The 12,214-nt window shown below is 39.0% G+C and overlaps 1 protein-coding gene across 2 annotated transcripts in view; it reads right to left on the minus strand.

Annotated features, from left to right (window-relative positions):
- LOC132393091 (calcium-binding protein 39-like) overlaps positions 1–12,214 on the minus strand; it is a 70,892-nt gene that overhangs the window by 20,487 nt on the left and 38,191 nt on the right. For both annotated transcript variants that reach the window (XM_059967877.1, XM_059967876.1), the window contains exon 3: positions 157–321. In XM_059967877.1, the coding sequence (XP_059823860.1) occupies positions 157–321 (165 nt within the window). The remainder of the gene's footprint in view (positions 1–156; positions 322–12,214) is intronic.

Genomic DNA, 12,214 nt, shown 5'->3' on the forward strand with positions numbered 1-12,214 from the left:
GCCTTAAAAAGGAAACACAAAAGCATTTTGAGAGAGTATCTTCCTCACATCTGCATTATAGTTGTACTTTGAGCAAGAGGGACGTAGTTACCGCCACCTGAAATACTTCTTTTACATGATAGCTGTCACAAATACATCCTCTCCAGGATTTCTTACCTCAAAGTCAATCAGTTGCAAGTGTGCAATTAATGATATCAGCAATCCACTATTATATAGCTCCTGTGCCAGCTGTGCAACTGTTTCAGTCTGAGGCTCCTTGTCATTGGTACCACACAGTGTCTCTTTCATGGTTAACAGGCATTTCGACACTTCCTCAGAGGCCTTGGGTCAAAGGAAAAACATAAGTAAATTTGTTTCAGCTGCGGAAAAGAGTAAGATTAAAAATATTTAGATAGATATCAATTTTTGTTGAAGACAAGATCAAAATTAAATTCGGAGAGATCTCTCTCTGGATTTGCACAAGTCACAATATGTACAGTTTTAAGATTAAATTTCTGAAACAAAACATTAACATTTCTATAAAAATTTTAGCAATAAGCATCACTTTTAAAAGCATAATACCATTATTTACACCATACTGTCAAACATGCCCTGAGTAGTGTAAAAATGTCAACGTTGCTTTTTGTTTTCTGCAAATACTCTCTTCATAGAACTGGAAAAATAATTCTGCTTTCAATAGAAAGCATTCCATTTAGATGCATAATGCTTGGTATGGCAAATGCTCTGCACATCACTGCAAGAAACTGCAGAGTTGTGGACACAGCTCAGCACATCTCAGAAACCAGACTACCTTCTGGATGCTGTCTATACTTCTCACTGCCTTGATAATGCAGCCAGTATAATTAAAAGCCCCAAGCACCCAAGAGATATTCTCTTCTCCCTTCACCCAATGAGCAGAAGATAAAATATCCTGAAAGCATGAAAGCATGTACCATGAGGCTCAAGGACAGCTTGCCACAGATTCACTGTAAATTCAGACTACATCTTGTATGACAAGATGAACTCAACCTCACAATTTACCTTATTAGGAACTTGTACTTTATTGTTTACCTGCACTGTCTCTGTAGCTTTTAGTCTTTGTTCTGCATTGTTATTGTTTTACCTTGTTCTACATCAATACTTGTGTAATGATCAGTATGCAAGACCATCTTTCCACCGCACCTCAGTACATGTCAATAATGAATCAATATTAAAGTAATTCTCAATTCTTAGAAAGCTGTGTTTCCAATGGAACTGACAGTCAATGCTGTTCAAAGCCTCATCTGTTATCACAGATAAAGGATAGTCTATGCTATTAGGTAAATAGCATGGTTACCCCCTCCCCCAGAGAAGTTTCAGTTTATAAATATTGAGGAAATCAAATACAAACACTGTCACACTATTTTATTGTCACATAATCTATCTACATGGATGGGATCAACAGTAGGTTAAAACTATTCTATGACAAAAAAAAACTTTGTTTCACCAAATAATACAGAAAAATACTAAAATAGAACTATTCAGGAATACAGAGGCAAAACTCACAGGGACCATAAGCAAACAGATCACAGGATCAAATCTGAAATGTGTAGATTTGGAAAGTGATGCTCAACAACTATAGACCACTTCTTGCAACTGTCATAGTTATATTTTCTTTATGAATGATTTCTTCTCTTTATGTACATCCTGTGCAGCACACAACTATCAACATTAAAAATGATCTTCAAAAAGAATTTAGTCCACTGAATAATTTGGTCACTTCACGATGTCGTGATAGTTAACTGATTAATCCCATGCCACTCAGTTAACCTCTCCCCAGATGGGAGGAGCTCACATACTATACAAGCAAGGTTATCACTAAAGTTTAGATGAATAGCCAGCATCATGCTGGCATGCTCATGGTGTCTACACTCTCACTCAACATTGAACACAGCACACTAACTCATGCTCATTGCATCTATAACTCCACTTAAGTTACTTCAACTCAATTGCTGCATCAACTTACCAATAAAAAGTTCTAATTAAAAGCACAAACTGTGCTTGTATTGACTGACACAATGCTACATTAACTCATCTCAACCTACCACAGTTAGTCTCTAACAATTTTTATTCAGCTTGATGGATGCACAACATTTAATTGCAGGGTCACCAAATGAATCACCATTGAAGAGTTCCTAATAGTGATGTATATCATTGTCTTCACATGGTCATCCTTACAAGGATATGGGCTGAACACAGGGAATTGGGCCAAGTTGGGTGGGCACCATAGTTAGCATGGACTCATTGGGTTGAAAAGGCCTGCATCCCTGTTGTATTGCTCCATGACTCGACAAGATCAAGTGCTCTAGGAGTAAATCACATCACATAGCCCTCCCTTTTCACCATTTTCCTCCATAAATACACACTTTCACTTCCTCTAATTCCATCAGATGGCTCCACTAATGGCATTGTACCATGGCAGTTATGTTACTGGACTGGCATCCACAGTTCTAAATCATTGATGAAGAGACTAATTCAGATTTCACTATTGTAACTGCATAATTTAAATTCCAGTAATGAAATAAGTCCAGAGTTTGAAGCTATCCCAGCAATATTAACTATGAAACTGTCGGATCGTCATTAAAGCAAAATAAACTACAGATTCTGGAATTCTGAAACTAAAAACAGAGAATGGTGAAAGTACTGAGGATCAGGCAACATCTGTATAGCACAAGGATTTCCCAATGTTTTTAATGTCATTAACTGAGGGGTCCATGGACCCCAGGTTAGGAACATGTGGTGTAGAGAGAAAGAGTTAACATTTCTGATCAATGACCTTTCATCAGAACTTAGAATTTTAATTTACATTGTAAGGGGTGGGAAGAACAAAGGGAGTAAATGCTAAGACTGGGAATATGGTGGAATAAAAAGTCTATTGTAATCTACATGAAGACTTTTGACAAGGTACAACAAGGGACTCTGGTCCAAAAGTTTTAGATCTCATGAGTTTAAGACAACTTGGCAATTGTAACCAAAATTGGTTTGGAAACAGAAGGTCAATGAATGCTGGTAATCAGTAGTGGAATAGAGAAATTGGTGCTGGGATCTTAACTATGTGTAGCATTGATGAGTTGCTAAAATGGGCATGGATATGGCAGATTAAATTTAAAACCAACCCAAAAAATGTTGATGTGACACACTTTGGGAAGACTGTTAAGGATAGGATGGTATCCACAGTGGGTGATATTGCCCCCCCCCCCACCCCAGGGGTGATGGGAGTTCCTAAGAGGGTGATAAAAAGGGGTAGCAAGGGGAGCAGCTGAGGGATTACAGGGTTAATTTCAAAATGAATTACTTATTATAAGCATTTGATCCTCAGTGCCTCATAACTGATTACAATGATCACGTAATCACTTCATCTCTTGTTAACCCACCATTCTCTTGGACTTTGCTCAAAGTGTATTAGAGTTGTTGAAAAGCAATGTGATACTTCTGTACTTGGCATATCATGAGAAATCTGGACTGAAGAAATCCCGTTACTTCCGGGCCCAGCCCATGTATCATTGGCCTTCACCGCTGTAATACAGTGTTAGCTAGTACGATTCCCATACTCTAATTACAGTGATGCAGTTCCAGTGAATTAGGAAATGGTTTCAATGGGGTGAAGTTCAAAATCTGCCCTTCCAAATGGTTTTGACAGCATTTCTCTAGCACACAGTCCAACTGAGGTATTGCTGCCCCGCTTTCTGTACCTTCAGGCAAAGTCAAGCTTTGCTTGAGCGGTTATGACATCATAACTTTCTCCTTTATTGATCACAGTGCTTGAGGTTGGACTTAAACAACAGGTGATTGACCATGATCATTAATCCATAAAGAAAATGGCAGAAGCAAACTAAATGAAAATGTGTAAACAGTACAGTATGGTGCATCTGAAACATGGATATATCAGCACCAGGTAACCAACTTCAAATTAAACAATGAAACCATCCAGGTTCCTTGAATATTTGAAGAGAATACACTCTGAAGAAGCAAACAAGAAATTGGCTTATCTTCAGTCACTTCGTGAAAACTTTCAGAAATGGAACACACTTCAAAACATGTTTGCCAACACTTCACAACGGTGATGGTTTGCATATTTCAAACAATATTTCATTGCTCATTACTAAATCTGGAAAGCCCCATTACATTGAGGAAGAACTGATTCTGCGAACAGTAAGGAAGGTTCTGAATATGGTTTTGCATATATTACCAGACTAAATAATTAAAGCTATTTCACTCAGCAACAACTGTTCAAAGATGAATAGATGAATTATGTCTGGGAATATGGAAACATATTGTGCAACATACATAGGGCAACAGAATTTGCTCTGCAGTTAAATGAGTCAACTTTGCCAGGCAATGAATCCTTGCTTCTTGGTTATGTTCGCTTCATGAAAACATGGTTCAAGAGTTGTTATTTACAAGAGGACTAGAAATAGATACAAAGTGGGAGTCAATATTTCAGGTTGTTGAGCAATTTTTGAAAGAGAAGGATATTCCATCTATCAACGTTCTTGCTTATGCAACTGATGGGACACTACCGGACACCACTGAGGTGTTATTACTTTCTTGAAAACAAAATCTGTATCTAATGTATTTACCAATCACCATGTAATTCACTGGCATTGTGTCACAAAAAACCTTAGAGATTAGCTGCACAAATAATTAAATACTGTTATCACAGCTGTAAATAAAATCAACTATGCTCTCAATTCTCAACTATTTTGAGAGCCTTGTATTGAGAATGATGAACAGTTTGAACTCTTGCTGTTGTGCAGAGGTCTGATGGCTCTCTAAAGGCCAATTCATACTTCTGTGTTCAATCTATGCCATTGGTACAGCATAGCCACGTACCCTACACTGTACCCTGATGTGCACCTCCCCAAAAATGTAACTACGCCTCGCAGCAACGCAGACCACAACAACTGTGATTGGTCCGGTTGGTAGCGTCAAATTTCCTCCTACACATTTCCGGTTGCTTCTGAACAATGAACCAAATCGTCAAATCTATCTGCTGACATTCGAAAATATTTGAAATGCACTTCCTCGTTCATGTCTCTCAGTGGCCGGACAAGCACAGAAAACTCACCCCCCATTCTGCCTCAATCCGTTCAATGGTCGTACACACCATCTCCTCTGATGTCTTCTCTCTTTTCTGCGTTGCAGTAATTTCAATAAAAGTAACTCTTATTCAACACTTATTAGCTCCAACTCCAACATGTTGTTCAGTTTCAGTCACCATTGTTTGAAATACACAAAGAAACTCAACACGCCATAGAAACCCCACCACCAACTAGTGTTTTGGTAGTGAATTGCAGAGTGATGCAGGCACACCCACGCACAAGTACAAATGCTCGCAATGGCATAGGCCACTTGCGTAAGCTATGGCATAGAGCCTACATAGAAGTATAAATCATCCTTAAAGGAAACTGCCTGAGATGTTTTTATGCGCTTTTTGAAACTGTTAAAATTTTTTGAAGACTCGAATGTCTTGTTCAGTAATCAACTCAAAAATATTAGGCATGACATTGCTTATTTGTCAAAATTATTTCACAAAATGTAATGAAATCAGTCTTCAATTGCACAGAAATGATGTGATGAATCTTACTGAAGTCACATCAGTCGCCTCCATATTTTCATCCAAGTTAATTCTATTTAAGGGCAAGCATTTTTGGGTTGGAAGAGAGAAAGAATACCAGGTGACATTCTTCAATTATTCTGTGCCTACCTGGGTGAGCTGCATTGTCTTGTCAGAGAGATTCCAGGATATTCTCTTGATCTACATTCTTGATTGGTTAATAAATTCATTCCTAAATACTTGTAATGAGGAATTAATAGGAAGAATGGGGGAAGGTGATCTTGCTCCAAATGACATTTAAGCTGAAGCCAAGGTTAAAAAAAAACACATCAAGACTTCTGGTTGCAGAAAGAAAATATGCTATCCTCAACCCTATCCGACATTGTGGAAAAGGTCAAGATGCTCTTTACTACCTTTCTAACGTTATGTTTACTAGAGCAGAGTTTCAGTGCAGTCACTCAACTTCTTTGAAAGCAATGAAACAGATTGCAAATTCCTGAAAATGGGAATCTGAAACTCCTGAGTGACATTCAGCCAGGTGTTGAGAAATTGATGTCTGTGGAACAAGCTCAGCTATCTCACTGAAAGGTGAAAAAGCTATGAACTAGTAAATAATTGGACTACCAACGTCCACTCTAAAAATGCTGATGAAAACACAAAATGCTTGCAGAACTCAGCAGGCCAGACAGCATCTATGGGAGGACGTAGTGACTATGTTTTGAGCCGAAACCCTTCATCAGGAGTGAAGTAACACGGGATGGTCGGGGGGGGGGGGGGGGGGGGGAGAGAGAATAAGAAGATAAGAAGTGGGGGGAGGGATGAAGTAGAGAACTGGAAAGTGATAGGCTGAAGGGAAATGGAGAATTATGGGAAATTCAAGAGAAAGAAAGGTAGGGCTGGGGGGAGATTATAGTGAGGGGGGGAAAAAAAAAAGAGAAAGAGAACCAGACTAAGATTATAGATAGGGATGGGGTAAGTGGGGGGCAGGGGTATCAACGGAGGTCTGTGAGTTGAATGTTCATGCCGGCAGGTAGGAGACTACCTAAGCGGGAGATGAGGTGTTGCTCCATCAACCTGCGTGTGGCCTCATCTTGATGGTAGAGGCAGCCATGGACAGACATATTGGAGTGGGAGTGGTCTGTGGAATTGAAGTGTGTGGTCACAGGGAGATCCCGCCACTGCTGGAGGTCCGAGCACCGGTGTTTGGCGAAACGGTCTCCCAGTCTGCAGCAGGTCTCCCCAATGTATAAATGCCCACATCGGGAGCACCGAATACAATACATCACCCTGGTTGACTCGCAGGTGAAGTGGTGCCTCACCTGAAAGGACTGTCTGGGGGCGTGGGATGGTGGTGAGGGAAGAAGTGTGGGGGCAGGTGTAGCACTTCTTCTGTCTGCAGGGATAGGTGCCTGGAGGGAAGTTGGTGGAGAGGGATGGGAGGGGGTAAATGAATGGACAAGGGAGTCTCATAGAGAGCGATCCCTGTGGAAAGCCAAAAGTGGGGGTGGGGGGGAGGGGAAGATGTGTCTGGTGGTGGGATCCCATAGGAGGTGGCGGAAGTTACGTAGGATTATATGTTGGATCTGTAGGCTGGTAGGGTGATAAGCGAGGACCGGGGGACTCTATCCCTGGTGGGCTGGCGGGGGGGATGGGGTGAGGGCAGAGGTGTGTGAAATACGGGAGATGCGATGGAGGGCAGAGTTGATAGTGGATGAAGGGAAGCCCCTTTCTTTAAAAAAAGTCATCTGATGAAATTTGTTTTTACTGTAATTAAATAATTTGATCAGATTTGAATCATTTTTGCAATTATTTGTCACTGCTTTGAATTTTCTTTCACTGTGCATTATAAATCAAATTTCTTTATAGTTTTATGTAATGACCAGAGAAGGAGAAGGGACACTAGGGATGTGGTCTAGGATGCAAGAGAGTAGTAACCCTAAAGAGTGGGAACTACTGATCTAGTTGAAATTTCTCCTTATTAGCAATGGATCTTCAGAAGCATCTGTCATTTGGAGTTAAGAGTTAACAGATGTGGTACACAGAGAGAATTGGATGTTATCTGTACACACATGGTGATAAAGTTATAGCTCAAGGGACAAAGGTTTAACCCTGACCTCAGATGCCATGTGGAATTTAGAAGTTTAGACTTTCTTTCTGTGACAACATGGGCTTCCTCCTATAACCCACAATTTGTTGGCTTGTTAATGGCAAAAACAAAATCAAAGAGATGTTTATTGGTATGTGCAAGAAAGATTGAGGAGAGGAGTAATGGCTTGCTCATCTAAGAAGTGGCAATGGACTCAATGACCCAAATCCTTCTATGTTAATATATAGATTTTTGGATAATATCTCAAAGGACAGAAGATGACAGAAGGACAATCCTGGTGGGACAGCAGCTTAAAAAGGAACACTTGCTATTTGTAGTTAAAGAGAAGATAAGAAAGGAAGCAGACAACTGCAATTCCACTTAACTAGGTGACAAAGGGAAGATGTTGGAGCAGGCTGAAGTGCTCAACTATGCAGAATTCGTGGTGGATATAAATTAGTTGTCATTATCATAAAGGACTTGACTATAAAGCTATTCAAAAGTTCAAATTTATTATTATCCAAGGATATGAATGAGTCTGTCTTTTAAGGCTTGAGTAGACATTTTGTAACTCACAAGGAAAATACTCAGAATTTGAAAAATCTGAAATTAAATAGTAAATACTCAAGTTCTACTGGACCTGCAAAGCAGCTCCAGATTAAACTTTCTGTGCATTCTTAGGAGCCCACAAGCTAAGATTTCACCAACCAAAGAAATATCAACTCCCCCTCATGAAGTCACAAGACTCAAGGATTAGACAAAGCGAACACTAAATAGCTTTAAAGAGTTGCTTACTTTGCATTCAAAAACTTCATCATGAGCTTGGCCACACCAACCCCTGTTCATCTTACAAAAGCTTCTTTCTTTCTCAATCCTCAAATCTATATCCCTCATCTTAGATTTACTTTTCTCAAAACCATTTATAATCATCCATTTTCTAAAGGATCCTCACAGCAAGACAGCTAATTCCCATTGGCTAACACCACATAATATTACATCCCATTTTAATTGAAATCCATCAACAATGTGCACAAGACAAAAAAGTTTGCTTCTACTTCTGTGCAATTGCATGTGAAGTTTGTCATTTTCTCTCTCCTCTACTTAGATCCACAGGTAACTGATCCCCTTCTTTTGCCTCAATAGAGCAAATTCAGTCTTGCTGCTAAACATAGGACCAATTTGAAGGTACGTTGGCAACACCCAACCTGTCAGCAATGTCAATTCCACAACTATTACACTGGTGACATTATAAACTACACCTTTTCCCGAAGGCATAACTTGCCTTCCCTCCCCAATGACTAGATGCATTAAAAGCAATATTAAATTTGCAACATTTAATTCTCCAATTTTTAGTATTAGTTGATACGTCAATTAGAATCATAATGCCCACTGCATCTGTGTTGACATTTTCACCATACCGGTTCACTCTATTGTTCTTTCTACATAACTGCAAATTTCTTAATTTACATATGAATGCTCTCAGAAAGCTATTATTGCTTCCACCACACTGCAGGCAGTATATTCTGATAATTTGTTGTATATACAGGATTCTGTTGTAGAAAACTGTTACCATTAACAGTGATACACCACAAAACTAATAACAAACATCCTTAAAAGGAAGGAAATCTGCTGCCCTCAATATCTTGATCCATTAACAACTCAATTTCCACAATAAAATATCTAAATATTAACTAACGTCTAAAATAGCCAGGCAAGCCTGTCAGTTGGGAGGTCAATTGGAATGGTCAATAAACGTACATCAGTGATGCCTACATCCCCTAAATGTAAAACTGTGATTTCTCTGCATGTATATTTTAACCCCAAATACCTGAAGTTGGCATTAATGATTCAGGCCTCATCCATAAACTATGCCTTTTGCAAGTTTGTCCTTGGAGTAAACAAAAAATTAATTTCAATTTAAGCTATTTATAGGCTCATATTTCCATAATAACTTTGATAATGTTAACCAGCAACTTGGTTATTCACTGTTTACCAAATTCTGATACTTAGTTATTTTTAAAATGGGGTTGAAATTCAATTATAAAGTTCAATGATATTTCATTAGAATCAAGATTGTTTAATGTCATTTACAGCACAGAGGTGTAAAGGAGAACTAAATAATTGTTACTCTGGATTAGATATAGCACAAACACAAAACACAGTAAGATACAGAACACAATAATAAAAAATATAAATACACAAGACATTGTAGCTTACATACATAGATTGATTGCATGTCCATAAAGTGATGTTAGGCACAGGAGTGTCTGTACACAAGGTGATTAGTGGGACTTGGTAAACTAGCAGTGGTTAAGGGTGTGAGGAGCTGTAGATTGGTGAGTGGGGGTATTGATCAGCCTTACTGGATGGGGAAAGAAACTGTTTTTGAGTTTGGTGGTCCCCGTATTGATGCTACGCAACCTCCCCCTTGATGGGAGTAGGACAAACAGTCCATGGGGTGGGTGGGATCCTTCATGATGTTACTGGCTCTTTCTCAGCATTTTTCTGTAAATATGTCCTAGATGGTAGGTAGGCTGGTGCAGCTTTAACTACCCTTTGTAGAGCCTTCCTGTCTATTGCAGTGTAATTTCCACACCAAGCAGTGATGCAGCATGTTAAGAAGCTCTCTACTGCACATCTGTACGATATGACTATAGATGTACACAGTCCAGCTCTCAGTCTTCTCAGAAAGTAGAGGCATTGGTGAACTTCCCTGGTTGTGTAAGATGTGTAAATAAGGAAGCTTAGAATACAAATGTATGATCTAATGTTGCTTGCTACTACTATCAATCTTAAATTCTTAACACTCTATTTTTTTTGCAAATTATTTTAAATCGGAGTCCTCTGTGTACTAATCTTCTCTTCAAAATAAAGTTTCACCTGAATGCACTTTCTAAACTTTTAATTTTCAATGTCTTAATTTTTTTCCTGAATTATCACCAAACTACATCTTTTTCAGCCTCAAAACTCTCACCCTGACACCCTTGCCTCACTTTGTCTGGAAGGGAGGCCTGGTATGGAGTTTCAATTTGAAATGTCAATGATTTCTTCCCCCCACCCCCACAAATGATGCACTCCCCAAAGTTCCTCCAGCACACGTTTGCTGCTTCATTTTTGTACTCTCTGGTTGTGTTCATAAAGCAAAGGATCAGCAAGTTTGAAAGACCTGATTAATTTTCTGCCCACTTTAAAGATTTGTTAATGCAAATCCCCAGATTAATTTGCTTTTCTTGTTCTTCATTATAAAATACATTATTTCGCATTTCACCCTTTTAAAATTCAACCTGCAATGCAGCAGGCTATTCTACTGGTCCATGTCTTCCTAAAGACTGCTGCTGCCTACATCACTGTTTGCAACGTTGCTGAGGTTTGCACATTTAATTGGTGAGAACATCGCTGGCACCCATGAATGCCTTCTAGAAGAGGAGATGAACCATTGCCTTGAATTGGTACATTACTGACTATATATTCCATATGTCTTTGGGGAAATAAGAAGAGTTCATGAATTTAGGCCTAGCACTGTATTCCCAAATTAGCATCATGTCCCACTTGAAGGCAAACATGCATGTGGTGATATTCTCATGTGCTGATTTTCCAATGTGCCTTGAACTGCCAGATATTAGCAGACACAGATTCAGGAGGTAATGTCAGAGTAACTTAGGTGAATAAATAAAAACATTCAATATTTCAACCACTAAAATTGGTGGAAGTGTTTAGTCTCCATTGTTCTGGATAACTGCCATCTGATAAATCTGCTGACAAATGTCCATCAGAAGTAGAGTTACTTCCATGGGGTGTCAGGATGCTCAGTGATCAGCATCTTCAATATATGCAACTAAAAGAATTCATTCAGCTGCCCAGGCATAATGTTGCAGCACCTTATAAAAGAATAGGTTATCGTAATTGTGAAACACAATCAAATGAATATACGGTTTCGTGAATCTCAAGCTCTACACCAGGGGTCGGCAACCTTTTTGCCTCCATGGGCCGGATAATGTATTAATGAGCAGACAGTGGGCCAGATAAATGCCATATAAAGAAAAAACTTTGAAATATCGGAATTATCCATTTAAATACATCTAGTTATGTTTTGTCTCAAATTAATAACGCATGCTACAAAATCATTTGTGCTTAACCAAGGATGCCAATTAGCAATCAAAGAACTCAGTTTAGTTGCAATTTATTTCAATCAAGGCATCTTTTGAATCTATTAAAAGGACACAAAGAATCTTTAAACATAAAACGTATGAACATGATGCATTGAATGGTGGTAAATATGACCATACATCACATGTATCAACTGATTTTTTCCTTGAAGTTGTAAATTGAAGTTATTTAAATGAGAGTGACGCTGTTTCTGCTTACACATTTGAACGATCATATCTGAAAACCTGCGCGTGCACGGAGAGTATCTAATACATATTAATAAGGTAGTCTGCCTTCCCATCATTCGTATATACCAGTGTTTGGTTTGGAACAAAACGGAACCTGGGGCCAGTGTAACAAGACGCCATGCAAGTCCATCAACGCGGTCGCATGAAACATTCAGAATA

Source organism: Hypanus sabinus, chromosome 4 (assembly GCF_030144855.1).
Source record: "Hypanus sabinus isolate sHypSab1 chromosome 4, sHypSab1.hap1, whole genome shotgun sequence".
Classification (NCBI taxonomy): Eukaryota; Metazoa; Chordata; class Chondrichthyes; order Myliobatiformes; family Dasyatidae; genus Hypanus; species Hypanus sabinus.